Source organism: Mobula hypostoma, chromosome 4, assembly GCF_963921235.1.
Source record: "Mobula hypostoma chromosome 4, sMobHyp1.1, whole genome shotgun sequence".
Taxonomy (NCBI): domain Eukaryota; kingdom Metazoa; phylum Chordata; class Chondrichthyes; order Myliobatiformes; family Myliobatidae; genus Mobula; species Mobula hypostoma.
Genome location: NC_086100.1, coordinates 112,713,019 through 112,731,152, shown reverse-complemented (window position 1 = coordinate 112,731,152; position 18,134 = coordinate 112,713,019). Strand labels below are relative to the sequence as shown.

General features: G+C 41.7%; 1 protein-coding gene across 6 annotated transcripts in view; it reads left to right on the top strand.

The window, feature by feature from the left end:
• The window catches only part of LOC134345552 (5'-3' DNA helicase ZGRF1-like), a 126,206-nt gene that overhangs the window by 91,558 nt on the left and 16,514 nt on the right, over positions 1–18,134 (top strand). For all 6 annotated transcript variants that reach the window (XM_063046380.1, XM_063046383.1, XM_063046384.1 and 3 more), the window contains 4 exons: positions 3,472–3,613; positions 9,699–9,826; positions 15,409–15,532; positions 17,875–18,051. In XM_063046380.1, the coding sequence (XP_062902450.1) occupies positions 3,472–3,613; positions 9,699–9,826; positions 15,409–15,532; positions 17,875–18,051 (571 nt within the window). The remainder of the gene's footprint in view (positions 1–3,471; positions 3,614–9,698; positions 9,827–15,408; positions 15,533–17,874; positions 18,052–18,134) is intronic.

Below are 18,134 nucleotides of genomic sequence, written 5' to 3'. Positions count from 1 at the left end.
ACCTGTTCCACTTGCGCACCACTGATGTAAATTGGGTCATGTGGTCCGCTACTCCTTCTGAAGTCAACAACCAATTCCTTCGTCTTGCTGACGTTGAGGGATAGGTTATTGTCTTCGCACCATGCCACTTGGTTCTTAATTTCCTCTCCGTACTCAACCTCATCATTACCCGAGATACCGTCTACAATTGTTGTGTCATCAGTAAACTTATATATTGAGTTCGATGGAAACTTGGCTACACAATCATGGGTGTACAGTGAGTACAGCAGGGGGCTGAGTACACAGCCTTGTGGGGCACCTGTGCTCAGAGTGATTGTAGAGGAGAGCTTGTCCCCTATTTTACAGCTTGGGTCCTGTCTGTGAGGAAGTTGAAGATACAGCTGCAGATCTGAGTGCTAAAGCCCAGGTTCCAGAGCTTAGGAATCAGTTTATTTGGAATGATGGTATTAAAGGCAGAGCTGTAGTCAATGAAAAGGAGCCTTACATATGCGTCTTTATTCTCCTGGTGTTCTAAGGAGGAATGAAGGGCCAGAAAGATGGCATCTGCCGTTGACCTGATGCTCCGGTAAGCGAATTGCAAAGCGTTGAGGTTGACCGGTAGGCTGTGGTTGATGTGTACCATAACCAATTGCTTGAAGCACTTCATAGCAATTGATGTCAGAACCACAGGTCGATAGTTATTCAGGCATGCCACCTTGCTCTTCTTCAGCACTGGGATCATTGTTGCCTTCGTAAAACATGAGGGGATCTTACGCTGAAGCAAGGAGCAGTTGAAGATGTCAGCAAACACTCCAGCTAGCTTGCTTGCACAGGCGAAATCATGTGCCAAATCATCCTGTTTCTACCCTCACTGGTGGCGTGGCACAGGTAGCAATCCAGAAATGTCTACTGGGAGGTCCTCCTCCTCAGCTTTCTGCCTAGCTCTCTAAATTCTCTCTTCAGGACCTCATTACTTTTCCTTCCTACGTCATTAGTACCAATACGTACCAAGACATCTGGCTGGTCTCCCCTCCAAAATGTTGTGGACCCAATTTGAGACTTCCCTGATCCTGGCACCTGGGAGGCAACATACCATCTGGGTATCCCATGCACATCCACAGAAACTTCAGCAATCTCTAGGCCTGAACATGGACTGTATATTAAATAGAGAATGCAATTCTGGACAACAGGTTCCTAGAGCTGTGAACAATAGTTAATTGAAAACCCATACAATATTGACTAACATTCATTTTGGGAGGCAGAATAGGCGTGAAAGTTGTATGTAATTCAAAAAAAAAACATTGTAGATGCATTGTAAATACAGAATTGTATTTTGATCTTTAGCATATAAAATGCCATGCAATATTAGGTCGAACAAGCCTCTTCCTCTGAAAGGGTCTCAATATGATGCCTGTTGTGTCTCATTTTATCAAACAAAATGCTAGTTCATATCTAACCTGCTGGGTCTCTCCGGTGAATTTGTTCACATTACAGCAAATAGGAAAAATTTCCTCCAAATGAACATTCATTAGAGCAATCACCATTATTGGCCCACATCACTAATGACATTCCTTCCCCTTGGATTTACCATTAACAAGACTGTTCGCCACCTGATGCTAAGATAAGTTTCACACTAGTACTTGAGCCATTAAGATTTACTTATTTCTATCTCTGTAGTAATGCCCAGTTGCACCTAAAACTCTTTTATTTGGTCAATTTCCAACTATTCTAATACATTGCTGCTCAACCTCATTTTTACTATTCAAAACTCTGCTCGTCAGCAACTTACCTACAGTAGCATCAAGCCCTCTTTGCACGAAGTTGTGCTGTCTAATCTTAGCAATGCACCCGTTTTTAAATCCTCTCCCTCATCCTCTGCATTGTCTCAGTTCCTTTGTCATTTCCCCCATTCACAGTGGCATCCCCACCTCAATTATGATAATTTCCGAATTTAACTGCTCCAACATTAGCAGCTATGCCTTCACTGTTGAGGAATTAATTTCTGAATGCCTCCAGTAAAAAAAAGATAATCATCTCTTTTCATTTGTGAAACTCCCCTCAAACCTACCTCTTCAAATTACTTGGTCATCTACACCCCGCCCCCCACAAAATATTGCTGCGTTACTATGAAATAATAATGGTGGTATTAAAGCAGATACTCTAACAATTACTTCATCACTCTGAAGCATACATATGCATTAATCTATAAATCATCAAACCCATTAAGTGGGTATCTATCAACTGACAACCTCAAACACTGGATGCTTAAATTTATTATGCTTACCTCTACCTCTTGAGGAACTTCTACCTCTTGCCGCCCCTACCACTGTTCCTCCACCTCGTCCCATTAACCTTAGGACTGCTGCACTATTTACAGACATGGAAAAATTTCTCTGTTCTCATTTTGGATTTTTCATCTTTTTGTTCTAATTTTGTTTTCTCCAATCTATTTTCTGCCAATTTGGTCACAGATTCTGGAATATTTATATCTCCTCTTTTAAAGCTTCTTGTAGACCTGCCTTTGTTTCTTCTTAGTGTGAAATGTTACGTTGAAGGTCTTGTATTAATATAAGCTGTGCTCATGATCTTTGCTGTCACCAGGTGACCATTCAAACTTGGCTAGGCCCTGAGTACACAGAGCAAGTGAAAATGAACAGGGTATCCATCAAACTAGGGATATCCTGATGACTTTGTGACAGATCTCTATTTTATTTTTCTCCTGGATGATTGATGGAATCACCAACTGCAGATGGCCACAACAAGGGACTCTTGGAGATGATCCCAATAACAGAAGGGAAGGCAGTCCAGAGATCAGGCCATGTTAGATTGCTAGTAGGATGGCAGAAGGAAAGGCCCATCTCAGGAAGGCAAGGCTGAATATTGGTGCTTTTGGGAATTGGAGAGATAATCTATGATAAGAGCAGCAATGAAAGAGACTGGAGTCAGGAGAGGGGAGAGTGTAGATTTATTTGAGATACATGGAGTCTATTCCTGATTGTCCCAGCCCAGATGGTGTACTGAAAATAATCTCCTTTCCACCATACCATTTTCTGAATCAGGTTCCCAGTTGCATGTACTATGTTTGAATTTTTCTGAAGCAATAATTTGTGTTCTTCTTCATAGAGATCATTAAATAGTCAGTCCTGATGAAGGGTCTCAGCCTGAAATGTCAACTGTTTTTTCCCCTCCATAGAGGTTCCCTGACTTACTGAGTTCCTCCAGTGTTTTGTGTGTGTTGCTCAAGATTTCCAGTATCTAGAGAATCTCTTGTGTTTCCAAAGTTCATGATGAACTTTTGAAATATTCCTTCTGCTGTTTGTAAGTTTGCCAGCCACAAGAGGGCGTTTGCATTGTTTAGGCTTTCATGTTTACTTGCTCCCTGAAGGAATGACTAATCTCTGTTTAATTGTCATTAATGTTCAAGAGTCCAGTGTTCTCAGGAAAAATGGTTTACCTTCTGGCTATGATAAATATTTATAAGGTTTTAATTAGTTTACATGCAGGTAGTGATACTGAAGAAATACGAGAACTACGGGCTCTCCTCAAGGATGATCTGACACCAGTAGAAAAAATGCATGTGAGGAGGTGTATTGAACAGCATAAACTGGGCAGAAACAGAGCAATGCTCAAAGAGGTCAGTACTTTATTTTAGCATATAAATTTTACTGAAAGAAAATCCTTTCATTATTTCCTGGCTCTCATGAATGCACAGCACATTCTATTTCCTGACGCTAATTGATCATACTGTAACCACCACATCAACTGGAAGCATTTGTAGAATTTACCGAAACTGTGAGTATGCCAATTGCTTTCAATAATCATGCCAATTGCTTTCAACAAGTATGCCAATAGCTCTTTCAGTGGAATTTACCCTATGATCTGTCCATCAGTTCAGCTTTCAGCTAAATTTTTGACTGCCGAAAGAACTCCCAACACCTCTGCTTGAACTTTGGAGTATTGAATAGAAATATAAACACAAGTGGTTCAACAGATACTGTAAATCCGGAATAACACACAAATACAGAAAGGGCACAGCAGATCAGTCATCATCTATGTAGAGGCATGAACATTCAATATTTCAGGCTGAAACTTATCATCAGGACTGGAAAGGAAGATGGAAGGAACCAGAATAAGAAGGTGGGGGGAGGGGAAGGAGTACAAGCTGGCAGGTGATAGGTGAAGGCAACTGAGGGGGAAAGTAGGTGGGTGGGGAAGGGGGGATGAAGTAAAAAGCTGAGAGGTGATAGGTGGAAAAAGTAAATGGCTGAAGAAGAAGGAATCTGTTTCCATCTGTGTAGCCTCCATCTTGACGACATGAACATCGATTTCTCTAATTTCCTATAATATCTCCACCTCCCCCTTCTCTCTTTTTCCATTCCCCATTCCGGCTCTCCTGTTACACCTTCTCTTCACTTCACTGCCTATTATCTCCCTGTGGTTACCCCTGCACCCCCCCACCCCACTTTCTCCAATGGTCCACTCTTCTGTCCTATCAGATTCTTCCTTCTGAATTCTAAGTTCTTCCCCCTTTCTTTCCAGTTCTGGTGAATGTTCTTGTCTGAAAAGTCATGTCTTTATTCTTCTCCATAGATGATGCTTGATCTGCTCAGCTCTTCCAGCATTTTGAATAGCAATGTGTTGGAAAACCTGCAGTGCAATTACAATATAAGATTAGCTGTCTCCTCAAATAATAATAATAGGGGATAGGTTTCAAACAAAACTTGATTTGGGAGCAGCAGAGGCTCAGTGGACCAAAATGTCTCCTGTAACGGGAATATAGAAATGTCCTTAAATAAATGAAAAGGAAAGAAAAAGAGAAATAGAGGATCTGACCCTTACCCATTTCCAAAATGTGACATTTTTTTCTCATGTTACTCCATATCCAAGGGGAACAAATTGTCAATGGCTAACTACAGTTCAAGGTAGCTAATATTGATTGAAATATTTGTCTCGAGATCCTGCCAAAAGGCACATCTTTAAAAAGAGGTACCTTTTGGCAGGGACCAGGGACAAATATTTCACAAGCTTGTTGGAATAAATGACAGTACATAGATGACTACAGGAGAATGTTAAAAATATCATGGACCACACACACATCAAATGAAGAAGTTCTCAGAAGAGCCCAAGCAGTTCGATCACTCATACCAACAATAAGAGAAAGACAACTCAGATTCCTAGGACACATCATGTGGAAAGATGAACTAGAAAAACCCATACTCTCTGGAAAGATCAAGGAGAGCAAACCTAGAGGAAGACTTCGGCTTATGTACATCAAATGCCTAGCCAGGTGGCTACATGTCAAGGAAATGGAAGCCATCCAAAGAACGAGGGATAGATCTATATGGATGGTCACCAACGTCCGCATCGGATATGGTACCTAGACAGACAGACATAGATGACTGTGGGAACCCTGATTTTCCAACTCTATTTTAGAGACCATGGTGATTGAGAAGAAAGAGGGACCTGTACCTAAAGGACTTTAGGAATTCCAGGTGGTTGGATTAATAACAGATGGATGAGGCCGTTCTTGAGGTCCATGCAAGAAATCAGTACCAAAGACCTGGACATTTTGTTTCAATAAGGCTAATGATCTGATATGTATTGCCATCAAATCCCACTTTTCATCAACTCTACACACTGTTCCATGCAATATAACATCTGGGGGAAGTGTGGGGGGTGAGGAGTTGTCAACTTGTGCTGCTTAATCAACTGACTTCCTCCAGCAATTTGTTTATTGCTCCAGATTCTAGCATCTGTAGTCTTTTGTGTGTTCAACTTCTGTGCATGTGTCATCTTGTGAAAACAAGCTTGATTTAATGCACCCTTACGGGAAGGATTTGCATTGGACTTTTCAAACCACATAGCTGTTGAAAGTTGGTAACAAGTATTAAAATTACAAATAGCAGAGTTGCCAGGACAACAACCCACATTCTGGACCTCAAATCCAGCTGCATATTTGGCCCTGCTGTGGTTCCCAGGCTCCAGCTGCATTCAGCCATTTCAATGTAGCTGTTACTACAATTTGTGCGCTAAAACTTATGATTATATGATTTGTAAGTCCATTTACCCAAAAAAAAGCAAACAAGATTGATATAATTTTACTTATTTCTGAAGATAAAATTGTGTAAATAACAAAAAAAACAACTAGCCCAAATTCCTGCAACACACATCAAAGTCGCTGGTGAACGCAGCAGGCCAAGCAGCATCTGTAGGAAGAGGTGCAGTCGACGTTTCAGGCCGAGACCCTATTCATATTTCACTATTTAACATTAAGTGCAGTCAAACCCATAGTGATCAGGACTTCCTGTTCCCCACAGGAACATGTAATGTTTACTAATATTCCCAGCAGGCATAATCTTGCAGGTATGCAGATCCATTGACAGCAAATCAGTGGAGAAGTGTTTAATCATTTTCCAACATAGATAATTATGTGTGAAAGTTCTGTTAATTTTTGCCTTCCTAACTGGGCATTGAAATCTGCCAACTGTCACGTATAAAATGAGTTGCACAGAAAATTGTAGAAACTGTGGCAACAGTCAAATGGTGTACCTGCTTCATCCATTTCCTCTAGTGACTCATTTATATACTCACCACCCTCCGTGTGGAAAAAGATGCCCCTCAGTCCCTTTTCCCACTCACCCTAAAGCTATGATCCTAGCTTTGCACTCCCCTTCTCCAGGGTAACAGTTGTTACAATCCACCTTATTTATGTCTCTCATAATTTCAAACACTTCTAGAAGTCTCATTCTTCTATGTTCCAAGAAATAAGGACCTAAACTGGCCAACCTTTCCTGGGCACATTTCATGAATTCCACCCTTTCTTGGCCCTTAACACTCAGGGTGGCCCAGCAGTGCCATGGGAAATTAAAACCTCCTACTTATGCAACCCTATTATTCTTGCATCTATGTGCACCTGCTCCTCAATGTCCAGCTGACTGTTGGAGGGTCTATAATAGACCCCAGTAGAGTGACCTTCCCCTTCTTGTTTCTAAATTCTTCCCAAATGGCCTCACTGGACAATCCCCCAAAAAAGGGTTGTTTTTAGCCACTGCTGTTTTATCCTCCCTTATCAAAAAGGCAACACACTTGCCTGGATTCTGTATTCTGGAATATTGAGCTACCAGTCCTGCCTACCGTCAGTCACGTTTCTGTTATGGTTATAACAAGCCAGTCCCCAGAGCCAATCCACACTCTGAGTTCATCCACTGTACCTGTTAGGCCTCAGGCACTGAAATAAATGCAGTTTAACTGAGTATTTCTTTCCCTCCCTTTACTGTGCCCCTGGCTGACCTGATTACTAAACTTGCTCCCGCTGGCTTACTGCTTTATCCCATGACTTGCTCCTGCTCAGAGTCCCATCCATCTGCCAAACTAGTTTAACCTCTCTTCCCATATAATACTAACAAATTTTCCTGCAAGAATACTGGACTGCCTGTAGTTCCTTTTTGTAAGTTTAGCAACTACAATATTAGAGCATTAGCAAGTTTTTGACAAAAGCAGGCCATTCGGCCCAACAAAGCTTGTCAAATTCCTGTACACGTAGTGTGTTGAAATAACTATTGAGTTTAGATTTGAAAGTCTCTGAGCTACCTCTCTCAATTATACAACTAGGTAGTTTGTTCCATGTGTCCACGACTCACTGTGTAAAGAATTATTTCCTGATGTTAGTCTGAAATCTCCCTTTAACCAGTCTCCACCAATGGTCCCACGTCTTCATTGATGGATTAGTTTTGAAGTAGCAGTTGGCATCCATCTTACCCATAATGATTTTTAACACTTCTATCATGTCATCCTCTCATTCTGTGTCTACTTAGGCTAAAAAGATTTAATTCTTTCAATCTTTCTTCATAGCTCATACCCTGCAGACCTGGAATGAGTCTCGTCACCCTTCTTTGCCCTCTCTCTGGTGCCTTCACATCTCTCACAAAATACAGTGACCAACATTGTACACAGTACTCAAGGCCTCACAAGCACATTATACAACTTTTGGAGAATGTCTTGAGACTTGAACTCCACTGAGCGCATTATATAGCCCAACATTCTATTAGCCTTCCTAATCACTTCTGAGCATCTTCTAGTTATGGATAGTGATGAGTCTGCCAGGACACCCAGATCCTTCTCATACTGTGCACTTCCTAACTCAAGACCCCCATTATATATTCATATCTAATATTTCTACTTTCTATATGTAATGTTTTACACACTAAATTTTTTCTGCCATTTATCTGCATTTTGTTTAAATCTAACTGTGTCGATTCTGCTGCCTGAATGTTAACAGCCTGTCCCCCTAATTTTGTGTCATCTGCAGACTTTACTAGTTTATTTGTTATGTGCTTACCCAAATCATTAACATAAATTAAAACAGCGGTGACCCCCAAAACTGATCCCCACTTTTAACATCATCTAGATGTGAAAATGTTCCTCTCATCATAAATCACTGTTTTCTGTTTTTGAGCCAATCCTGCACCCATCTGCACACCTTACCCTGAATCCCTACTTCCTGTAATTTGATTATTAACCTCTTGTGGGGTACCTTGTCAAAAGCTTTCTGAAAGTCCATGTAAATGATATCAACTGCTCTATTATTATAAATTTTAGTTGCTTCATCATAGAACCTCTAGTGTATTAGTAAAATATGATTTCCCCTTTCATAGTTCATAGTTCATAGTCATACTTTATTGATCCCGGGGGAAATTGATTTTCGTTACAGTGGCACCATAAATAATAAATAGTAATAGAACCATAAATAGTTAAATAGTAATATGTAAATTATGCCAGTAAATTATGAAATAAGTCCAGGACCAGCCTATTGGCTCAGGGTGTTTGACCCTCCAAGGGAGGAGTTGTAAAGTTTGATGGCCACAGGCAGGAATGACTTCCTATGACGCTGTGCTGCATCTCGGTGGAATGAGTCTCTGGCTGAATGTACTCCTGTGCCCAACCAGTACATTATGTAGTGGATGGGAGACATTGACCAAGATGGCATGCAACTTAGACAGCATCCTCTTTTCAGAAACCACCGTGAGAGAGTCCAGTTCCATCCCCACAACATTATTGGCCTTCCGAATGAGTTTGTTGATTCTGTTGGTGTCTGCTACCCTCAGCCTGCTGCCCCAGCACACAACAGCAAACATGATAGCACTGGCCACCACAGACTCGTAGAACATCCTCAGCATCGTCCGGCAGATCCTTGGTCTCCTCAGGAAATAGAGACGGCTCTGATCCTTCTTGTAGACAGCCTCAGTGTTCTTTGACCAGTCCAGTTTATTGTTAATTTGTATCCCTAGGTATTTGTAATCCTCCACCATGTCTACACTGACCCCCCGGATGGAAACAGGGGTCACCGGTACCTTAGCTCTCCTCAGGTCTAGCACCAGCTCCTTAGTCTTTCTGAACCCGTGCTGGCTTTCTGCTAACAAGCCTGTTCTTATCAGTTGCTTTTCCATCTCATTCTTTATTAATGTTTCCATTAACTTACCTATGATACATGTTCAGCTTACTGGTCTATAGTTAACAGGGTGAGTGTGGTCACCCTTGTATACCGGGACAACATTAGCCCATTTCCATAGCAAGTTATATGAGGTAGTCTTGGAAAATTGAGTTATAAGTGATGACTTTATAACTTAATTGAATGCCTAAAAATATTGAAATATTGAAATCTATATACATATAACTACTATTCACTGTCCCTTTCTGTTTTTGCTCACACACTTGTGTAGGTGCGAGTGGTGGGAGCTACATGTGCTGCATGCCCTTTTCAGTGTATGAACAACCTGAGCTTTCCATTGGTGTTACTGGACGAATGCAGTCAAATTACAGAACCAACCTCTCTCCTTCCTATTGCAAGGTAATGTCTATTGCAAACTCATTCTAATGTTTATAATCGCCTCACAACTCTCCGCAGGGCAGTACTTTCGCTGATAACATAGGTATTTGTCACAGCGATTAGTACAACTAGTGAAGGAAAGGTCCTGCAATAAATGTGTTTTGCTGTTTGGTAGTTCCTATTTTGACAGATTAAAAATGAGGAGCTTTTTATTAAAAGACAGCATTGTCAAACTATTTTAGGGGGAAAAGAACCAACAACTTTAAAAAAAGGTACTGTTATCAATGATTTAAAAAAAATTATACTGCTAAACAACAGTGGAATAACAAAGTATTCAATTCATGCTGGAGGAAGCTTCTTTGCTTTTAATAGAGACAAGTGAGAAATGAAACTATTGCAAGCGATGGAGGGACAAGAGGGGCTTCTGGGCAAAGAGGTAGCAAAAGTATGGGGACTGTAGAGAGGGGCTGCCTGGTAGTGTAGTGGCATCAGCACTAGTGGCAGATGGTCTTGAGTTTGAATCTGGCCGGGTCCCAACCTCGGCAACGGCAGTATCTGCGTGGAAGAAAGGCCTGGCAATCTACTTCCCTATCTTGCCATGAAAACCTTTTGGACAACTACACTATCCATAGATAGCCATGAGTCAACGATGACTTGATGGCACTCAACAACAACAACAGAGAGGGGCAAATGTGAGGAAGAAGGAGAGAGAAATGTGGTGAAGCAATGGAGTGGCAAAATCCTGTGCTCAAAGCTGCACCCAGACACTTTGGCTGTGAAATATTATATGCATATTTGTTTGTTGATTGAGCTTTATCTTACAGCAACAACATATAAATTATTTGAGGTTACATATAGTGAAAGGTCCCAAATAAAACACGAGTCAAAGTTGCACTAAAAGTCACATGATCAAAACTTGGTAAACAAAGTAGGCCTTCAGCAAGGAAAGTAACAGTAAATGAAAATATATAGAAACATAGAAACATAGAAAATAGGTGCAGGAGTAGGCCATTCGGCCCTTCGAGCCTGCACCGCCATTTATTATGATCATGGCTGATCATCCAACTCAGAACCCAGCCTTCCCTCCATACCCCGTGACCCCTGTAGCCACAAGGGCCATATCTAACTTCCTTTTAAACATAGCTAATGAACTGGCCTCAACAGTTTGCTGTGGCAGAGAATTCCACAGATTCACCACTCTCTGTGTGAAGAAGTTTTTCCTAACCTCGGTCCTAAAAGGCTTCCCCTCTATCCTCAAACTGTGACCCCTCGTTCTAGACCTCCCCAACATCGGGAACAATCTTCCTGCATCTAGCCTGTCCAATCCCTTTAGGATCTTATACGTTTCAATCAGATCCCCCCTCAATCTTCTAAATTCCAACGAGTACAAGCCCAGTTCATCCAGTCTTTCTTCATATGAAAGACCTGCCATCCCAGGAATCAATCTGGTGAACCTTCTTTGTACTCCCTCTATGGCAAAGATGTCTTTCCTCAGATTAGGGGACCAAAACTGCACACAATACTCCAGGTGTGGTCTCACCAAGGCCTTGTACAACTGCAGTAGTACCTCCCTGCTCCTGTACTCGAATCCTCTCGCTATAAATGCCAGCATACCGTTCGCCTTTTTCACCGCCTGCTGTACCTGCATGCCCACTTTCAATGACTGGTGTATAATGACACCCAGGTCTCGTTGCACCTCCCCTTTTCCTAATCGGCCACCATTCAGATAATAATCTGTTTTCCTATTTTTGCCACCAAAGTGGATAACTTCACATTTATCCACATTAAATTGCATCTGCCATGAGTTTGCCCACTCACCCAACCTATCCAAGTCACCCTGCATCCTCTTAGCATCCTCCTCACTGCTAACACTGCCACCCAGCTTCGTGTCATCCGCAAACTTGGAGATGCTGCATTTAATTCCCTCATCCAAGTCATTAATATATATTGTAAACAACTGGGGTCCCAGCACTGAGCCTTGCGGTACCCCACTAGTCACCGCCTGCCATTCTGAAAAGGTCCCGTTTATTCCCACTCTTTGCTTCCTGTCTGCTAACCAATTCTCCACCCACACCAATACCTTACCCCCAATACCGTGTGCTTTAAGTTTGCACACTAATCTCCTATGTGGGACCTTGTCAAAAGCCTTTTGAAAATCCAAATATACCACATCCACTGGTTCTCCCCTATCCACTCTACTAGTTACATCCTCAAAAAATTCTATGAGATTCGTCAGACATGATTTTCCTTTCACAAATCCATGCTGACTTTGTCCGATCATTTCACCGCTTTCCAAATGTGCTGTTATCACATCCTTGATAACTGACTCCAGCAGTTTCCCCACCACCGACGTTAGGCTAACCGGCCTATAATTCCCCGGTTTCTCTCTCCCTCCTTTTTTAAAAAGTGGGGTTACATTAGCCACCCTCCAATCCTCAGGAACTAGTCCAGAATCTAACGAGTTTTGAAAAATTATCACTAATGCATCCACTATTTCTTGGGCCACTTCCTTAAGCACTCTGGGATGCAGACCATCTGGCCCTGGGGATTTATCTGCCTTCAATCCCTTCAATTTACCTAACACCACTTCCCTACTAACATGTATTTCGCTCAGTTCCTCCATCTCACTGGACCCTCTGTCCCTTACTATTTCTGGAAGATTATTTATGTCCTCCTTAGTGAAGACAGAACCAAAGTAATTATTCAATTGGTCTGCCATGTCCTTGCTCCCCATAATCAATTCACCTGTTTCTGTTTGCAGGGGACCTACATTTGTCTTTATCAGTCTTTTCCTTTTTACATATCTATAAAAGCTTTTACAGTCCGTTTTTATGTTCTCTGCCAGTTTTCTCTCATAATCTTTTTCCCCTTCCTAATTAAGCCCTTTGTCCTCCTCTGCTGAACTCTGAATTTCTCCCAGTCCTCAGGTGAGCCACTTTCTCTGGCTAATTTGTATGCTACTTCTTTGGAATTGATACTATCCCTAATTTCTCTTGTCAGCCACGGGTGCACTACCTTCCTTGATTTATTCTTTTGCCAAACTGGGATGAACAATTGTTGTAGTTCATCCATGCAACCTTTAAATGCCTGCCATTGCATATCCACCGTCAATCCTTGAAGTGTCATTTGCCAGTCTATCTTAGCTAATTCATGTCTCATACCTTCAAAGTTACCCCTCTTTAAGTTCAGAACCTTTGTTTCTGAATTAACTACGTCACTCTCCATGTTAATGAAGAATTCCACCATATTATGGTCACTCTTACCCAAGGGGCCTCTCACGACAAGATCGCTAATTAACCCTTCCTCATTGCTCAAAACCCAGTCCAGAATAGCCTGCTCTCTAGTCGGTTCCTCGACATGTTGGTTCAAAAAACCATCCCGCATACATTCCAAGAAATCCTCTTCCTCAGCACCTTTACCAATTTGGTTCACCCAGTCTACATGTAGATTGAAGTCACCCATTATAACTGCTGTTCCTTTATTGCACACATTTCTAATTTCCTGTTTAATACCATCTCCGACCTCACTACTACTGTTAGGTGGCCTGTACACAACTCCCACCAGCGTCTTCTGCCCCTTAGTGTTACGCAGCTCTACCCATATCGATTCCACATCTTCCCGGCTTATGTCCTTCCTTTCTATTGCGTTAATCTCTTTTTTAACCAGCAACGCCACCCCACCTCCCCTTCCTTCGTGTCTATCCCTCCTGAATATTGAATATCCCTGAACGTTGAGCTCCCATCCCTGGTCACCCTGGAGCCATGTCTCTGTGATCCCAACTATATCATAATCATTAATAACAATCTGCACTTTCAATTCATCCACCTTATTACGAATGCTCCTTGCATTGACACATAAAGCCTTCAGGCACTCTTTTACAACTCTCTTAGCCCTTTTTAATGCTTGCCCTGGATTTGTCGGCCTGCCACTTTTACTTTTCCCCTTTGTACTTTTTGCTTCTACGCTCACTTTACACCCCTCTGTCTCTCTGCACTGGTTCCCATCCCTCTGTTGTGAACTAACCTCCTCACACCTAGCCGCTTTAATTTGATTCCCACCCCCCAACCATTCTAGTTTAAAGTCACCTCAGTAGCCCCCGCTAATCTCCCTGCCAGGATATTGGTCCCCCGAGGATTTAAGTGTAACCCGTCCTTTTTGTACAGGTCACACCTGCGCCAAAAGAGGTCCCAATGATCCAAAAACTTGAATCCCTGCCCCCTGCTCCAATCCCTCAGCCACGCATTTATCCTCCACCTCATCGCATTCCTACTCTCACTGTCGCGTGGCACAGGCAGTAATCCCGAGATTACTACCTTTGCGGTCCTTTTTCTCAACTCCCTTCCTAGCTCCCTATATTCTTCTTTCAGGACCTCATCCCTTTTCCTACCTATGTCATTGGTACCTATATGTACCAGGACCTCTGGCTCTTCACCCTCCCACTTCAGGATATCTTGGACACGATCAGAAATATCCCGGACCCTGGCACCAGGGAGGCAAACTACCATCCGAGTCTCTGGACTGCGTCCACAGAATCGCCTATCTGACCCCCTTACTATCGAGTCCCCTATCACAACTGCCCTCCTCTTCCTTGCCCTACCCTTCTGAGCTACAGGGCCAGACTCTGTGCCGGAGGCAGGGCCACTGTCGCTTCCCCCGGGTAAGCTGTCCCCCCCAACAGTACTCAAACAGGAGTACCTGTTGTTAAGGGGCACAGCCGCCGGGGTACTCCCCATCACCTTCCTTTTCCCCTTCCCCCTCCTAACCGTGACCCACTTGTCTGCCTCCCGTGGCCCCGGCGTGACCACCTGCCTTCCACTCCTCTCTATCACCTCCTCACTCTCCCTGACCAGACGAAGGTCATCGAGCTGCAGCTCCAGTTCCGTAACGCGGTCCCTTAGGAGCTGCATCTCGATGCACTTGGCGCAGATGTATACATGGCAAGAAAGGAAATTTCACTTTTATTGAAGTGTTTATGTTTGGGGAAAGTGAATAAGCTAATTTTCCAAGTTCATTGAAAAGATGTAAATGTATGGTTACTGAATTCCTTGCACATTGGGAAAACTGTTCCCCGATTTCCATTCAATTCATATGAAATGACCATGAGTTATGTAGCAGGATAGCTTCGTGATTGTGCATTTGAGAGTTCTGAGATTGTTACTGCCAAATTTTAACTATGCTTCTATACAGTAACTGTCAATAATTTGAGGCTATGCAATATGCACTACATAGTGCACATTTTTCTTCAATTTCCACCATGCAAAGTGGTAAGAGATTGGACAGTTCCAAAATGTTCATAGGACAGATGTCGCTGAATTTTCCCAAATGTGCATCCCAAGTTGGCAGTTTGCAGCAGTGAATACAATAGTTTTCCCTTTGCAGAATGCACTTATCCTGATGCAATTACTTCCTGATGACTAATTCTGCTAATCTGTTTGCTAGATTAGTAATTGCTCTCATTGTTAATGCATTGTGGTTGAATAACAATGAAATAGCCATTGAAATATGCTAGAATTCAAGACCTCTTCAGGACTTGAGTTATTGGTTCAAAATGTATGCTGCAATATAAGTGAATTTTATAATTTAAATAGGCCATTTCATTTTAGGTTTGGATGTGCAAAGTTGATCCTTGTTGGAGACCCTAAGCAATTGCCACCTACTATCCAAGGCTCTGAAAGTGTTCATGACACTGGTTTGGAACAGACTCTCTTTGACAGAATGTGCTTGATGGTACCGCAATTTACTTTAACTTGTTTTATAATATGTTTAAAGCTAAAAACTGAAATATCATTCATGTCAAAGATGCAGTGACGCATCCTTCATCTTTATCCTTTATAACCTGAATCAACCCACGTCAAGTAAGTATGCACACACCCACTATTGGAAATATCCTCTCTCATCACTTTATATAGGCCTTTCAATACTCAATAGGTTTCCCCCCCCTAATTCTTTTAAACTTCAACCATCAAACGCTCCTAATATATCAATACTTTCATTCCCAGGTCCATTCTCATAAACCTTTGGACCTTCTCCAATTCCAGCATGTTTTTTCTTAGATATGGGGCAAGAAACTGTGTGGGCTGGCTGGTGGTGTAGTGGCATCAGCACTGGACTTCAAGACAGATGGTTCTGAGTTCGAATCAGGCCAGGTCCCATTCACAAAAATCCTATGGACAACTACACTATCCATAGCATCGCCATGAGTCAATGACGACTTGACGGTACTCAACAACAAAGCTGCTCACAGTACCCCAGATGTACCACAGTACCAGAAGTCCGATTGATACCTTATAAAGCCTCAGCATTACAACCTTGCTTCTGTATTCTAGTCTTCTCAAAATTAATGCTAACATTGCATTTGCTTTCCTTGCTACCAACTGAACCTGCAAGTTAACCTTTATGGAATTCTGCAGTAGGACACACAAGTCCCATTGTACCTCTGGTTTCTGAATTCACTGACCATTTAGAAAATAGTCCAGGTCTTTATTCCTTTTACCAAAAGTGAATGACCATGCACAGAATTCTACCTGCCACTTCTTTGCCCATTTTCCTAATCTGTCCAAGTACTTCTGCAGGCTCCGTTTCCTCAACACTACCTGCTCCTCCACCGACCTTTATATCATCGCAAACCTGGATACAAAGCCATCAATTTAGTCATCCGGATCACTAGCATATAGCGTGAAAAAATCGGCCCCATGCGGAGCACCAGTAGTCACTGGCAGCCAACCAGAAAAGACCCCATTTATTCATACTCCACCTTCTGCCAGTAAGCCAATCTTCTATCCATGTTAGTATATTTCCTGGAATACCATGGGCTCCTATTTTCTTAAGCAGCACCTTACAAAGGCCCTTCAGAAAATCCAAGTAAATAATTGATTCTCCTTTTTCTATCCTGCCTGCTATCTCCAACATATTTGTGAGGCAAGATTTCCCCTTAAGGAAACCATGCTGACTTTGGCCTATTTTACTTCCAAGTACCCCAGAACCTCATCCCTAATAATGTATTCTAGCATCTTGTCAAACACTGAAGTTAGGGTAACTGGCCTATAATTTTCTTTCTTATTTCTCCCTCCTTTCTTAAAGAATGGAGGGACATTTGTGATTTTTTAGTCCCCTGCAATCATTCCAGAATCTAGTGATACAGTCCTGTGTTCACCATTTGTCTCCATTTTGCCATGTAATTTATGAATTTTAATTATGAAGTTTTGGCGATTGAATCACCCTTTAAGAATTATCATCACAATAGATCATTCTTTCTGCTGAATTATAGTATTACATATCAAAGTATATATAATACAAAGAAAAACTTCTGCAGCCAAAAGACTGCACAACAGTTTTATTGGAGGAAATTGCATAACTGATCTAATGACATGAAATTCTGTATTAGTGTTTCATTTTAAAATTTACTTATGTTTATTATATTCCTGATTCACTGGTTTGCATTTCTGAAAAAATATTTTGTCTCCATAATCAGTCTAAATGTTATAATCAGTAAAATAACAAATGGAAAAGTTGTTTATTATTTGCATCTGGTGTATTAATTGATGCATTTTAGTTATACTTCTAAAGAGGAAGGAGTCATAGAATTATCCATCCCATCTGCACAAACCTGCCTGTGTGTCCATAATCCCAATTATGTTTTCTGTGTTGCCTGCACTAAGTCCCATCCAAGCTTCATACAGTTTTACTGGTGTAGTCTGCCATCTGTGCCAACCGTCTCAGCTGTGGAATCTACAGGGCAACACCAGCTGCACCCAACATTGTATTTATAATGTGTGCTCGTTTTGCCAAGTGCACAGAAAGCACAAAAGGAATATGTAAACTCTGTTTAGAACACAGACAGGTTTGCATTAATGATGGTATATGCTTTGTCTTTCATCATCTGATAAGTGCCTCTTTCTAATTCATTTTAAAAAAAGCTGTTTGTCAGTGTTCATACCCAGGATAAACAAAGCATTGATGGCACACAAGTTTTACTGTTCTTTGGAAGCAATTGAGAACAATTCATGTGGGTGCATATTGTTTGTGTAAATATTATAATCATGTGGATTTTTTTTCTCTTTTAAACCTAGGGTCATAAACCTATTATGCTTAGGACTCAGTACAGATGCCATCCTACTATAAGTGCTATAACCAATGAACTCTTCTATGATGATAGTCTTATTGATGGTCTTTCTACTTTGAACTTGAAACCTTTATTGGACTGGTTGCCTACACTTTGCTTTTATAATGTCAAAGGACATGAACAGGTAAATGTTCTGCAGTGGTTGCTGAAATCTTAATGGTTTATTCAGGTTGATAACAATTTCTTAAACCTATTACACAAGGCAAA